General features: G+C 62.2%; 1 protein-coding gene across 4 annotated transcripts in view; it reads left to right on the top strand.

Annotated features, from left to right (window-relative positions):
• PAX6 (paired box 6) overlaps positions 10,014 to 15,033 on the top strand; it is a 10,076-nt gene continuing 5,056 nt past the window's right edge. For 3 of the 4 annotated variants that reach the window (XM_021402563.1, XM_021402564.1, XM_021402562.1), the window contains exons 1-4: positions 10,014 to 10,023; positions 11,407 to 11,537; positions 12,503 to 12,718; positions 13,091 to 13,256. In XM_021402563.1, coding sequence (XP_021258238.1) covers positions 10,014 to 10,023; positions 11,407 to 11,537; positions 12,503 to 12,718; positions 13,091 to 13,256 — 523 coding nt within the window. Of the gene's footprint in view, positions 10,024 to 11,406; positions 11,538 to 12,367; positions 12,410 to 12,502; positions 12,719 to 13,090; positions 13,257 to 15,033 lie in introns of all 4 variants that reach the window. The other variant, XM_021402561.1, reaches the window with a different exon arrangement.

The following is a 15,033-nucleotide window of genomic DNA, read 5'->3' as shown; positions in this document are numbered from 1 at the left end:
AAAGGAAAGGAAAGGAAAGGAAAGAAAAGGAAAGGAAAGGAAAGAAAAGAAAAAAAGAGAAAAGAAAAGAGAAAGGACCACTATCTGAGGGGGAGCCGCAGTGGGGCCGCAGTGCCCCCGAGGCACAGCCAGCTCAGGGCAAAACTCGAGGCCAGTGTTTGGGGCACGAAGCAGCGTTTGGGGCCGGGCCGGGAGCTGCCCTAAGCCCGGGACACGGCGGTGCTCCCGGCGGGGCCCGGCCCGTCCCAACCCGCACACCTCCGCCCCGCACCGGGGGAAGCGCTGCCCGACGGGTGCCTGGCGGCCGCTGGGACCCAGCGCCGACCAGAGCCCGGACCGGCGGCCGACGGGGGCGGCCCGAAGGGCGGCTCCGGGAGAGCCCCGCTGCGGAGGAGGCGCGGAGGCTGCGGGTGATCCCCGCGGCCGCGGTGCGGGGGCAGAGCAGCTCCGCGGCCCCTCAGCCCCCGACGGCCGCCGCCCGTCCGCGCGGACTTGTGCGCGGCGGCAATCTATATGTTAATTGAAAAGTTCTGAATTTAAAGAGGTTGTGACAAGTTATCATTTGTCTCGTCAACGTCTGGGGTCCGCGCTCGGCGCTGCAGCCCGTCTCCGTCTGGCAGCGAGCAGCTCGCCTCGCGCTGCCTTCCCCTCGCCCCGCGCGGAAATGACAAATGCGCGCCTTTATCCATACAATTTATTTCATTATTGTTGCCGGCACGAAGCATCACAATCAATCATAAGGAAGTCCAGTTGGCAGGTGTCAATCTCGCTCTGTTTTTGTACGTCTCGGTCTATATTTAATCCAATTACAGGGGTCACGGAGTAAGTGCAAATCCCCTTGTTACAACTCACGTCTTATTCAAGATTTAAAGTAAAAAGTCACCGCGGTCACATGGGCGCGTTGGGACCTCCGCACCGCCGCCCCCTCCCCGCGGGCGCTCCGCGGCGCGGTCGGGCCGGTGCGGGACTTTACGGCTCTTTTCCCGAGCGTTTGTGTGCAAACGAAGGGTCTCGTTATTGCGCGAGCGGAGAGGGAGGCTTTAATGACGGGAGATCTTTCCGCTCATTGCCCTTTCAAATACAATTGTAGATCGAACTCAGCCTTGTCACGTTGAGGAGCGGTGCGTCCCTAACATCCAGGACGTGCCTGTCGGCTCTCGGCGGATTGCATCCCATCACCCCCGGGGAATGCAGCCCGCGTCGGGGCTGCGCGGGGCGCGGGAGGCGCACGGCCCGAGCGGGGTCCCGAGTCGCGGTTATTATGGAAATGTTCGGGAGGAGGGAGAAGGGAGATCATTCCAGACAGCCCGGGATCGAGTTTTTTGGCCAAATTAATACCATTAGGAGTTCTCGGGAGGAAAGAAAAAAAAAAAAAAAAAAAGCGGAGAGAACGCTCGGCCACGAAGGGCAAAGAACTGATTTACGGCTGCGTTTCTTTCTCGAAGCGAAGCTTTTTTTGGATTAGAGCGCGGGGCGAACACCGCGGCCCCGTCCTCGGGACGCGCCGCTGCCCGCAGCGGTCCCGCAGCGGCCCCGGCCCCCGCACGCCGGGCTCGGCCCCGCGCACCGCTCGGCGGGACCCGGAGCGCAGCACTAAGCGGCCTTTCGGCGCCGACCCGGCGGGTTCTGCTCGAGGAGACGGGGCCGCCGGGCTCCGTCGGGACGGCAAAGAACGAGGCGAAAGCGGCGCAAATCCGCGTCGCCGCAGCGGGGCTGAGCGCGGTCCTGGGGCGAAAAGGCGGATGTCAGACAGAGCGAATTCTCTCAGACCGCGGAATAAACGCGCGGGGAAATAAAACCGAAGTGCTGCAGACCACGTACCTTGCGCACGGGCACACGTCCCAGCCACGCGCTCGCCGAGCTCCCTCCTCGCGAGCCGGAGCCGCCCTTCCTCTGCCATATCCCCCCGTGCTAGAGGGTTTCCTTCGGGTTACGCCGTTTCCCGCAGCGGTCCCGGCCTCGCAGCCCGCGCCGCGCCGCAGTAAACAAACGGTTCTGATGTGCTTATTATTATTGCTCAAGTTCTGCTTGGGTAGAGAATTAACGCTCATTATTACACCGCGTGCCGCGGATCGCCCCATCCCTGCGAGCGCGGGGCTTCGGGGCACCTCGGGAAGGGGATTCAATGAAAGGGCAACTCCACGTCGCGGTGTAAATCAGAGACGTACAGCGCTCATCGGCGCGCAACGCGCCGCGGAGCACGGCCCGGAGAGGGCACGGGGTTCTCCGAGCCCATCGCCCCACAAGGGACGCCCCGCGCGGGGCAATGGGGCGCAGCGCGTAGGTTGCGCGCGGGAGCGGCCCCTGCGCTTGTGCCGCCACGGTCCCGCGTGCTTCGGGCGCAGAGCTCTGCAGCTTTTCCCCCTCCCTTATCCTATTTATTTTTATTATTTTTATTATCTTTTTTTCTGCGGCCTCTACGGCGCTCCTCAGGCGCACACGGCCCGCTCTCCTCCTCCTGCTCCTCCCGCCCCGCTCCGCTCCGCACCGCGCGGATTTTTCCGAGGAGATAAAAGCGCAAAGAGAGCGCGGCGGTGCTGCGGGGGCACCGTGTGCCCGGCCGAGCGCTCCGCTTCACGCCTCAGCGGCTTCTGGAGAGGGGCGCGGCGCGGGGCGGCAGCACCTGGCCCTGCTGCGGGAGCCGTCTCCCGCTGTTGACAGGCGGATAAACGGGCGGGAGCCGCGGCGTTCCCGTCGCTCCCCTCCCTCGAGGGCCCCGCCGGGTCGAGGGGATCCACAGCCCCTTCGTGGCAGCGGCTCCGAACGCGCCGCGAAAGCCCCACACGGCCGCAGCCCGGGGCCGGGGTCACCCCGCTGGGCCATACCTCGAGGGGGCGGCGGCGGGACGGGCTTCGCAGCCCCCCCAACTCATCGGCAGCTGCGCGAACACCCGAGTACAGTCCCACAGAGCGGTCGGCCGGACTGCGCCTCTGTGCCCACACATTCGTTACCCTTTGACACGTGGGCGCCGGTCGTAGACCCTCTCTACGGGCGGGGGCCCACGCCGGGGCCGGGCACAGCGGCCGCGGCCCTACACGTGGGCCCGGGCAGCACGAGAGGGGGGAGAACCATCGGGGGCGAGGGGGCAGCCCCGGAACAGCCGTCGAAGAGGGTGAGGGACAGCCGACCCGGGGAGGGGAGGGGAGGGGCGGGGGCTAACCCGGCAGCCCGGCCCCGGGCGGGGGCCGTGCCGCGAGTGCCGTCGGGGCGGGCGGCGGCCGGGCTCGTGTCGCCTAAAATGTCTCATTAGCTAAGTACTGTCCGCCGTGACGTCACCGGGGCGGCCCAGCCAATGGGGGAGGCGCTGGCGTGGATATTAAGGGAAAGTTAGTGCAAAGGCAGCACCCCTCTTTTATTGTCATTGACATTTAAACTGTGTGGCAGGTTCCGGCGTAGGAATCGCCGAGCGGAGCAGCCAGGTGCCTCCTCGGGCCGCCGCGTCGCCGGACAGGTAACGGTCCCTCCGCGCCCCCACCCCGCGGCCGCCCCCGCCCCGTCGGGGCCCGGGGACGGGCGCGTTCCGCGGGCAGCGCACGGCCCAACAGGTGGGGAGCGGCTGCCGCGCCGTCGGGGGCAGCGCAGGGCCGCGGAGCTGTGCGGGCTACGGGAGGGCTCCGCGCCGCCGTCGGGGGGTTCGGAGTCGGTGCCGCGGAGCGGGCGGGAGGGGAGAGCCGCCGAAGGGCGTTCTGCCCCCGAAATAACGGCGAACAAAGGGCCGGCGGAGAGCCCGCAGCCCCGCTTACCTGCGCGCGGCGTCCCCGGGCGCTCCTCGCCGCTGCTGCGCGGCGATATCGCGGTAAATGGACATTCTCCGACAGCAATAAATCAAACAGCATCTCTGCGAGATCCTCCTCCCTAATTAGAGATGTTTATGGGGACGGTGTTTATCCAGCTGTCACGCCGGGAGAAAGCTGTGACATAATTACCTCTGACCAGAGCCGCTTTTATATGCGCATCCCGCTGACGTATGGCGCGGCTGCACCGAGAGATGCGGGATCGGGCGTGGGGTTCGGCCGAGGGAGGACGTTTGCGGCCATTACATCCCTTTAACCCAACTTTCGGGCTTCCCGGTCGGGGAACGCCGCGATTTAAACTCGGTTCCGAGCGCGACGAGCCGAGGGCCGGGCAGGGGGAGCGACCGCCGCGGCGAGTGCCGAACGCGGGGCAGAGCGGCCCGGTGCGGGGTGGTGTGCGGAGGTCACGGGCGGCCCCGGACCGCTCGGCCGCTGGAAGCGCATTGGGGAAGGGCTTCGTGGGTCGCGAGGCGTGGGATCCTAAGCCTTCCCTCTCTCGGTCTGTAACCAAACCCTCACTGCGCTGGCGAACGGAGCTCGGCTGCTGCTCGTCGCAATCAACGGCATTTAAAGAGCTCGGCCTTATGCCGCAAGTGCGATGCGGTGCTGCTTTTGCAAGGAGCGGTCCCGAACTTTGGTTACCAGCTCGGAGAGCACCGTGTAACTCCGCGCGCTGCGGGTCTCACCCGCTGTCAGCACAGATCCAAACAGGCACGCGGTGTCCCGGAGGCAAACGCGGCGTAGTCGGAGCCGTCAGGGCTGGTGTATCTCTTCACTCTCAGACCGGACTGGACAAGGGGACTTTAAGCATTTTTCTGGGTATTAAAAAAGGTACTTCGCAGCCCGGACATTAATCCGAGGAGACGATACAGGGTGCGTAGAGCTGTGCTCAGCGCCCGGCGGAGTGCGGCGAGAGGGGACCGCTGTGCGGCACAGAGAGCGCGCTCGGGGGGGGCGGGAGAGAGCGTGGAGAGAGGGACGTTACGTTAATTAGCGGCAGCAATTTAAAAAAAAAAAAAAAGAAAACACAGACAAAAAAAATCTTACCGCTCAGTGGTTGCTTACCTTTATATATGTGTGTGTGTGTATACATTTTATATATATATATATATATATATATACACACATATAAAACTCTTTTTTTATGCTTTTTTTTTCGTTTTTGTTGGGATGGTGTTCGAAGAGCAACAGAGGAGAGTGGAGGCACGGCCGAGGGCGGGCGGTGCCGCTCCCCTGCGGAGCTGCGGGGGCTCGAGGCGCTGCTGGAGGCAGGGAGAGGGGAGAGGAGGTAGGAAAGAAGGAAGGCAGCCGCAGGCAGAGCTGTGCCAGAGGGCTTCGCCTTCTCGGCAGGACGGGCAGCGGGGAGAAGGCTGCTGGGTGCGAGAGAAAAGTCAAAGAAAAATCGTCACACGAACGAGCGAGCGTTTAGTGCGGAGGGCTCCGGACAGGGCGCTCCCCCTCCCCGCCCGCGGCCCCACCCGAGGGCACCGCGTCTCGGCCCCGGGGGCGGCTCCTCCCGGTGCGGGGGGGGGTCCCGGAGCGGGGCTGCCACCGCCGCGGGCCGAGGGAAAATGGCGGCGAGGCCGCGACGGGCCGCGACGGGCCGGGCCGGGCCGGGCTGCAGCGCGGGGCGGGCACGGACAGGGCCCCGCACGCAGCCCCTCACCGCCGCTCTTTCTTCCCTTTAACTTTGGGCTTTCTTCGCCCCCCGACGGGTACCGCCGTGACGTCAGCGGCGATCCCCCTCCCTCCTTCCCTCCCCTCCCCTCTTTAGCGTGGGGGGGTGGGCGGTGAAAGTTTTCTGGGGCGGAGGGGACAGCAGCGCGGCCCCGGGACGGGCGTGGGGAGCGCTCCGCGGCGCTGCGCGCCTTTCTTCTCCCTTTAACTCTGCGGACGGGAGTGAAGGAGTGAGAACAATCCCCAAACTTGCTCGGCTGGTGGAGAGTGCAGCAGGAAGAAACTATCCGGGGTTGCGGGGGGGGGGAAGAAAAAAGAGAAAGAAAGCAAAGCGGCAAAACCGAGGCCCGCGGACACGGCTGACTTCACCCCGGGGCAGAGCCCATCCCCGTTCCCAAACTCCCCCCGGGGCCGAATGTCCCCCGTGAGGGGGGGGGGGCGGCTGCACCCGGGGTCTCTTTGCGGTGGTTCTGCTCTTCTCTCGCTCCGCAGAGCGGTGCGGGGCGCTGCGGTCGGGTCCCCCCCCCCACTCCCCCCCCTAGCTCCCAGGCAGCTCCGGCGGCGCGGGGCGGGCAGTGCCTGCGGCCGCGGCCCATTATCCCGCTCCCATTGAGCGCCCTTTCACTCACATGCAAACTCCTTGGCAGAGTCGTTTGTCTCCTCATTGTACTTTATTTAAGAATGCAATGGTTGTCAGCGCTCTTATTCAGTTTCAAGATACTTTATTGATGAGCTTTGACTTTTAGCACTTTTCACATGTCAAGAGAAGTCAAGTGTATGCGGCTACGACTTCATTTCATGCTCCGCGCGTCCGTCCCTCCCTCCGCCCGGTGCCTCCCGGAATCCCCGGTCCCTCTCCTCCTTCCCATCGCCGTTCCGCCCCGCGTCGGGGACTCCCCGCGCACGTCCCCTCTGTCCCCGCACCCGTGGGGCCCTCCACCTGCGAGGCGCGGCCGGGACGGGGTTCCCCGCAGCCCTCGGCACGTGGGGCGGTGCGCGGGGGGCCCTCCGGGCCGTCTCGAGAGCCCTCCGCGCGCTGAGCGCGGCCGGGCCGGGGGGCTCGGTGCCCCGTTGCGCGCAGCTCCCTCCCGCCCCCCCTGCGCTGTGTCCCCTCTCCCCCCGGCGCTCTCTGCCCCCCGCCGTCCCCGGCCCGGCCCCACCTGGAACGCGCTGCTCCCTCCGCCGCGACGCACCGCACCGCACCGCACCGCTCTGAGCATTGCATCGCATCGCATCGCGGGGGGCGGCGGGGCCGGGCCGCGGGTGCGGAGCCGGGCCCGGGAGCCGGGCCCATCGCATTCATATGCAAACGGCTGCGCCAATTGAGCCGTGCCGGGCGCGGGGCGGCCAATCGGCGGCGGGGAGGCGATGGCGTCGCTTTGCATAAAGCAATATTTTGTGTGGGAGCGAGCGGAGCATTTGCATGTGCGGAGTGATTAGTGGGTTTGAAAAGCGAGCCCCGGCCCGGCCTCATTTCCCGCTCTGGTTAAGGCGCAGGGAGGAAGTGTTTTGCTGGAAGATGATGACAGAGGTCAGGCTGTGCTAATGGGCCAGTGAAGAGCGGTGGAGGCGAGGCAGGAGCGGCCGCATCCATTAGTGCGGGGCCGCCAATCAGAGAGGTGTGCTCCGGCCCCGCTCCGCCGCACACCGCGCCCGCTCCGCGCTGACAGCCACCGCGGTGTCAATCTCTGTCTCCTTCCCAGGACCTCGGCATCGCACCGCCGCTGCAGCCTCAGTGGAGACAAACTATTTTGTGGGCAACTCTTTGGGAGCGCGTCAGTGCCCGGCGGTGCGCCCCGTCCTGCTGACAGCAGCGGTGCCGCGGACGGGATATGCCTCTGCGAGGTGAGTCCGCGCCGCTCCCCGCACCGCTCCGCAGCCCCACGCGGGGCTCAGCTCCCCCCGCTCCCCCTCTCCATCCCATTTGCATTCCGCGGAGCTCCCGGGGAACTTTCCGGCCCGCAGCTCGCAAACTTTCTGCTCGCTCGCGGTGCCCTCTGGACGAGCCGCGCTGGGATACTGCGGCCAACGGCACCGCGTCCCGTGGCACCGCCGGGCCGTGCGGGGCAGTACGGGCCGTGCTGGGCCGTGCGGGCCCTGCGCGGCTCCGGGCGGGAGAGAGAGGACGGGCGGGGAGCGACTGTGCCCGGGGGACCCGCTTCGTGCCGCGGGGCTCGGCCGGGGCCGGGGTGCCGCTGGGGCAGGGGCTCGGCCGCGGGAGGACGGGGCTCGGGGCTAGGTGGGGAGAGGATGGGGAGAGGCACCGCGTAGGCCGAGGCGGCCGGTCCCGAGCGGGGCTGAGAGGGGCCGAGGGGCCGCGAGCTCTCCCCGCCGCCCCGGGCTCTCCCCGAGCCGCCTCGGCCCCGCCGGGCCCAGCTCCGCGCAGCTCCGGTTGCTGCTGCGTCGTACGGGATCTGCTTCGGTTCTGCTCGTGACCCCCCGCGGTACGGGGCCTGGGAGCCCCCTCGGTTTCAAAGCCTTTTGCTTTTCTCTTTTTTTTTTTTCCTTTTTTTTTTTTTCTTTCTTTGTCTTTTTATTATTATTTTGTAAAGAAGTTGCAAACTTCTCCGCGCAAGCTGCAAAGTTGGTTCTTTTCCCCTCGGGTTCTTCTTCCCTCGCGAAGTGCTTTCGGAAAATGCGGGTCTGGCTCTCACTCGCCCGGAGGTGTCACACCGCGGTCACTTAGGGAAAGTTGGGACAAAGTTTCTCGGGCGGCCCGCACGGGCGGGTGCTGCGCGGGGACAGAGAGCGGCGGCGGCTCCGTCCCGGGGACATAAAATAATCAAAGGGCCTTCGCCCATAAATGTTTACAGCCGCTGACCTTTCCCGGCCCCCCATCGCACGGCGATTCGTTTTGAGCTTTTACTCCTTCGACCCGAGAACGGGAAAGTTTGTTATCCTCACCCCTCGTTGCGTTTCTGCGGAGGGAGAGGGGGGAAAAATTCCGGAACGTCACCGGATCTGGGCCTTGAAGCCCGGGCAGCGAACGGGGCCCGGCCTGCGGGACCGGGGCCCGCACCGCCCCGCATCGCCGCGGGGCTCCCACGTCCGTGCGCTGCCGGGGGCTGTGCGCGGTGCCCGGTCCGCCTCTCGCCCCGCGCTCGGGCTGCGGCCGCGGTGGGGGCACGTCCGGAGCCGGGCGGTTGTTTTCTGCCCTTCTTCCCCAGCGCCGGGTGCGGGTGCCAGTGGCTCGGTAAATATTTACCGGGGAACGTCCTCACGCTGAGAGGAGCGCCCGTTCGGGGCTGCTTCTTGTGGGTTTCAGGTTCCTAAAAGCTGCTCCGTAAATCGCAGCGTGGCTCGCCCTGAGTGAATCCCTTCGTATGCGGGAAGAGCAAAACTGATATTCATTATAGATGCAAAAGAAAAGGAATGAGTATTCGTAGGCTTTAGGGGAAAAAAAAGAACAAAAACAAAAAAAAAAACGGAGAGAAAACGAAGGCTGCGACTATTTCATTATTTTAGCTTTTTTTTTTTTTTTTTTTTTTTTTTTTTTTTAGCTACCCCCGTGAATGGGCTCTTTATTGTAATTGTCCCTCCCCAATTGAGCGCCCCACTGCGCTGTTGTATCTTTTTACAGCCCCGAACAACGCGCACCAGTAACACAATTACCGCCGATATTTATAACGAGAAGAAATCACTGCTCCATTCTCCCCCGCGCCGCGTTCGGATAAATAAATACGCGGGAAGGGGGGGGAAGGGGGGGACACGTAAATAAATAAATAAATAAATAAGCGTTGGGGGGTGCAGAAGAAGGGAGGGGGGAAGGAGGGGGAGGAAAAAAAAAAAGCAACAGAACCACCCGCAAAATAAAATAAAATAAATAAAACCGAAAGAAAAAGAGAGGGGAAAAAAAAAGAGAGAGAGGGGGAAAGAAAGAAAGAAAGAAAGAAAGAAAAGAGAGGCGCTCGGGCCGGGCCGTGCGGGGCCGCGGGGCGCGTTCGGCCGCGCTTTGTGCGCGCTGCGCCGGGGCTGCGCGGCCGGGAAGGAGCTCCTGAGCCCGGGGTTGGGGTAGCGGAGCAGAATGGAGGCCATTGTTCGCTTTCTGTAGGCTTTGTTCGGCGGCTCTCACCCCCTCCTGTTCGTACTTTTTAAGGCAGTGAGGCGAGGTAGACAGCGTGTGTCACAGTACAGTGCGAAGGGGGAAGATCTAAAGAGGAAAAAAGAAGTTAACCACGAGGCGCGGAGAAAAAGTTGCGGGGAGAGGGGAAGGGACGGAGGGAAGGAGGCGAACGGGGAGCGGCGCCGCGCTCCGCTAACGCGCTCCGTCTGCTTTGTCTTAGAGGGCCGCCGGGAGTAGAGGCACGCAGATGTGCGAGCCCCCACGCCGCAGGAGAGGACAGCGCGCCCGGCTTCCAGGCAAGTGGCCGCTCCCCGACGCCTCCCCCCGACGCGCGTCTCTTCCCGAGGCTCTCTGCCCCCCAGGCCTCGCCCCGGCCGGGGGACGTCCCGCGCGGTGCGCGCTCCCCCCGACTAACGCGCGTTTCGTTGCCGCAGACCGCTCCAGGCGAGCCCCGCGGGACCCCGCTGCCCCGGCCCACCATGCAGAACAGTAAGTGCCGCGCGGCTTTTGCGCGCCCGCGCACGGGCGAGGGGCGGACGGGCGGCGGCGCGGCGGGGTGCGCGACCTCGGAAAATCGCGGCGGCGAAGGAGCGCGGTCGGGCGTCCCCGCGCGCCCGGGGCCGGCGGTATCTCCGATCGGGACGGCGGAACAGATATCATTCGGGTGAAGCCTTTATTTTGTTTAAAGGTCGCGGCGGGCTCTCCGGGCTTTGTGTTAATAACTCCTGGGTGTATATGGTGCGGGGCGTCCAAATTGACACCATATGCTTTCCCATTAGACGGCTCGCCCTACAACACGAGGCGCATAATCATCGCCACCGGGCGAGAGCCGCGCGGCTCTCCAGGGAAATTACCGCGTGATTAAGGCTTAACCTCTTCCGCGAAGCGCCGCGGAGCGCACCCTCAAACCGCGTCCCCGACCCCCCCCGCCCGACGGGGCGCGCGCGGAGGAGGAGGAGGAGGCGCCGCTCCCCGCGGCCGCTGCGCGCCGGCGTCGGGTCGGGTCGGGGGGCGGCGGCGCGGTGCCTCCCGCCCGGGTGTCACTTCGCATCCATTGCGCGGGGAGCGCGGCCCCTCGGCCGTGTCCTGCACAGCCCCCGGCTGCCTCCGAGCGCGGCCGCCCTCGGAGGGAAAGCGAGCGGAGTTCAATCTCGTCTGAGTGATATCCAAATGCGGACGGAAAGGGTCGTTTTATCATGCTACTATTTGTCGTGACGATGCAATTTTCAAAAGCAGAGGACTGTCATAAAGTGACACGCCTGCCACAAGTGCTCCAACTGATCTTTTCAATTAGCCTTCCATGCATGATCCGGGGCGACTTCCGCCTATTTCCAGAAATTAAGCTCAAACTTGACGTGCAGCTAGTTTTATTTTAAAGACAAATGTCACAGAGGCTCATCATATTTTCCCCCTCTTCTATATTTGGAGCTTATTTATTGCTAAGGAGCCGGGGCTCTCGCAGCCCATTTATCAGGAGGCTCCGACGAGAGGAGAGCGCAGCGAGCGCGGAGCGGCGCTTCTCCAGGGATCCTTCCCCCCGCCGCAGCCCCAGGTCGGCCGCCTCCGAGCAGCTCCGGCGGGCCGAGCCGCGCCGCGCGGGGATGCGGCGGGGATGCTGCGGGGATGCGGGGAGGACGCGGGGACGCGGGGCGGATTTTATTTCATTTTTTTACATTTTTCGGGGCCGGTGGAAAAAAAAAATTGAGAGAGAGAGAGAGAGAGAAAGCGATCCGAGGAGCCGACCCCAGCGGTGCGCAGCGCAGCCCCGGCGTTGGGCTGCGCTGGGGGTCGCGGGCTTAGCGACGGGCGGAGCGCGGGGCGGGCGGTGAGGGGCTGCGGGCCGGCGGTACCAGGGCGCTGTGCTTCCCGCAGGTCACAGCGGCGTGAACCAGCTCGGCGGGGTGTTCGTCAACGGGAGGCCGCTGCCCGACTCCACGCGGCAGAAGATCGTGGAACTCGCGCACAGCGGCGCGCGGCCGTGCGACATCTCCCGAATCCTGCAGGTGAAGGCGGCGGCGCGCCCGCTCCTCCCGGCCCTCTGCCCGCTGCCCGCTGCCCCACGGGCGCCCGGGGCCGACCCCGCTCCCACCCACGTTCCAGCCTCACAAATCTGCTGATCGCTGCTGTGTGCGGCCGGACCTCTCGCAGCGTATAGATATTTATATATATATACCTTTGGAAAATCTCTTCTTTTTTTTTTTTCCTTTTTTTTTCCCCCCTCCCCCCTCCCTCCTTTTTCCCACCCGGTGGTAACCTGCACTCCTGTTACAGCGAGCTCGCTGTAACAAAACGAACGCACCGCTCGGCGTCATTGCAGCCTCCCTCCTCCCCCTCTTCCCCCTGTATTTACTTACTATGATTTTGTAAGATCCGTATGCATTTGGCGTGGCTTAGTGGCTTACTCTTATTTTCACTTTTCCTTTTTTTTTTTTTTTTTTTTCTTTCGGAAAAACCAAACCGAACCCTCATAGAACAATAACGAAGCAGAGCGCTCCATCGCACCCCTCCCGGGAGCCGTGTCCGCACTCGGCCCGGGCGGACCCGGGGCGCAGCGCCCGGCCCTGTCCCTGCTGGGAGCGGGGGTCGGCGGTACCGCAGTGCCGCGCTCCGGCGTTAGGGCGGACCTCAGCCGCAGTGCTGCCAGGTTTCCTTATCGAGCCGATTTTTTTTTTAAAATATATATGTATATATATTTTTTTCCCTTCCAAATGTTTTTAAAGTAGCACTTTTGCGGAGGGTAGGGCCACGAATGTTATTATTTTTTTTTTAAGAAAAAAAAAAAGCCTCTCTCAGTAAGTTCTCATACCATTTAAGGTATATTTTTGTGTTATAGACCCATGCAGATGCAAAAGTCCAAGTGCTGGACAATCAAAACGTAAGCTTGTCATTGTTTAATGCATACTTAAACAATTTGATTTTTGTCTTGAGATTATTAATAATGTGGTTTTCTGTCCGCTTCCCTATCCAGGTGTCGAATGGATGTGTGAGTAAAATTTTGGGCAGGTATTACGAAACTGGCTCCATCAGGCCCAGGGCGATCGGAGGTAGTAAGCCGAGAGTAGCGACTCCCGAAGTTGTAAGCAAAATAGCGCAGTATAAACGAGAGTGCCCCTCCATCTTTGCGTGGGAGATTCGAGACAGATTACTCTCGGAGGGGGTCTGTACCAACGATAACATACCCAGTGTAAGTCCACGAGAGAAACCGCGCTGTGTGCTGTGTGGTGCTGGGTAGCTGTAGACTCTGCCTCCTTTGTTGTGCTATCAGTGAGCGGAGAGCAGGTTCGCATCATTTGCATGTGGCAGGGTCAGGCGCTTTTTTTTTTATACAGAATCTGACAAACGCCTTTAAGCAGGGTGGGGGGGGCTGAAAAAACAACAAAGCGGCAAACAATGCGGTCATCCCCAGCGCCCGCACCGCGAGCATCGGCCTCAGCGTCGCTCCGGTGTCGCAGCGCGGGGCTCGGGGCCGGGGTCGGGCGTTGGTGGGCGCGGGGCTGCGGGCGGCTCGGGGGCAGCGCTACCGCCCTACCATTGCCTTCTGTCCTTTGCCTTGCAGGTGTCGTCGATAAACAGAGTCCTCCGCAACCTGGCTAGCGAAAAGCAACAGATGGGTGCCGACGGGATGTACGACAAGCTAAGGATGCTGAACGGGCAGACGGGGACGTGGGGCACCCGGCCCGGCTGGTATCCCGGCACCTCGGTACCCGGGCAGCCCGCGCAAGGTGAGTGCCGTGCGGGTCGGGCAGCTGCGCCCAGATGTGCCCAGATGTTGTGCCCAGATGTGGCGGTGCCCCCGCTCCGGGGTCAGCTCCCTGCAAAGGGCGGGCAGCAGTCCCCCCTCGATGGGAACAACTTTGTAAATATAGGAAAGTGTTTATCCTGAAGATTAATAGGTATCGGTTGTAGGAATGACAAGGGGAAAATACGAAGGATAATGGGATGCTGCGTTACCCACTCGGGATGGTTAATGGCCGTGTCTGAGCGCAGCTCTCCGGCCGCGGCCGCTCCCCTCGAGGAGGTGCCCGCACACAACAACCTGCTTTTTGTTTTCGCCCCGCGAGGAAAAAAAAATCGGTAACAGTGTGCGGAATATCTGGTACAAAGGATGTTTCTGTCGCACGCAAGAATTTGTTATGGGAACAATTCTGTCGCTATGTAATTGCTCATTAGAGATCGTTTTGTTTCTCATTAAGGCGACATGAATAAGCGTCTAGTTGAAGGAGACAGCTGTAGAAATGTTCCACAGGAGACCTCTGGACACGATATGGCACCGCTTGCCAATTAGACATGTCAGTTTTAAGAGAAGAAAACAATCTATGAAGGACACCAGAAAGATAGAGCGCGGCCCTCGCTCCCCCCCCCACCCCCCCCGCCCCCCGCTTTTTTTATCCCACTTTCCCCTCTGCGCCCCGGTTCCTCCTCGCAGCCCGGCCAGCGCCCTCCGCATCGCTACCTGCGGGAAGCCCCGGCCCCGCAGCGCCCAGCGGAGCGGTGCGGATCCCCGCGCCCGGCGGGAGGGGCCGCTCGGCAGCGTCCTTGGTGCTCGGGGGAACCCCCAGTTCGGGTTCGGGGCGCCCCGAAAGGAGAGGGGAAGGGGGGAGCGAGCGGAGCCGAAGCGAGCGGGACGTCTCCGTGCTGGAATATTCATGCCGCCGTAACGTTTTTCCCTTGCAGGGGAATGTTACTGGATTTTAAGAGTCCATTACTCAAAAAGCATAAGGCGAGGTTAGGTCTCAGAGGGGCACAAATATGGTCTCAATCTGATAAACGCCATGCGGCGGTGAATAAAATAATGGATACGCGGGGGCTGACAGAACAAAAAGAGACATCTCTATCCAGGAGAAACTCTCCAGCGATTTAGCGGGTTTAGGGATCACCGCGACACTGTTTCTTATCTTTTTTTTCCCTCCCTCTCTTCTAAGTCTAAAGCCTTCTATAGGATTTAGACACTTTCTCTTTCAACAGATGCTACAATGTTTTGATCCCGGCTCTGTGGCTGAGCGGTGCCGCAATTGGTTCGCTATCTTTTTTTGCTCGTTTTCCGCCTCGCTGAGTACGGCACTGAGAAACCGAGGAATGATTTTATTTCCCAGCGTCTTTTTTTTTTTTTTTCTTTTTTCTTCTTCTTTTTTTTTTTTTCCAGGAAACAAATCCTATGCCCAGCGTCAGATGGTCTGGCCGTAGGATAATAGGGACGGACATTCACTCGCTTTCTTACGGATTAGGTCTGGAAGGTGGAACAGCCCTATTATTGAGACCGCTCCTTTTAGGGCCTTCTTAAAAAAAAAAAACAAAAAAAAAACCAACAACAAAAAAAAGGCAGCGGAGGGGCTCCCGGAGAGGAGACGTCTTAATTGTCCGCGCGGGTGTGCGGGCGGCCCGAGAGCCGCGGTGGGACGCAGCGCCCGCCCGGGCCGGCCCGGGGGCAGGAGCGTTCGGGTAGCGGGGCCCGGGGCCCGGGGCTCGGGGCGGACAGTGATGGATGAGGGCGGTGGCGGA

This window comes from Numida meleagris, chromosome 6 (assembly GCF_002078875.1).
Source record: "Numida meleagris isolate 19003 breed g44 Domestic line chromosome 6, NumMel1.0, whole genome shotgun sequence".
Taxonomy (NCBI): domain Eukaryota; kingdom Metazoa; phylum Chordata; class Aves; order Galliformes; family Numididae; genus Numida; species Numida meleagris.
Note: the sequence above shows the minus strand (reverse complement) of the source record. Positions and strands in the feature narration are given on the sequence as shown.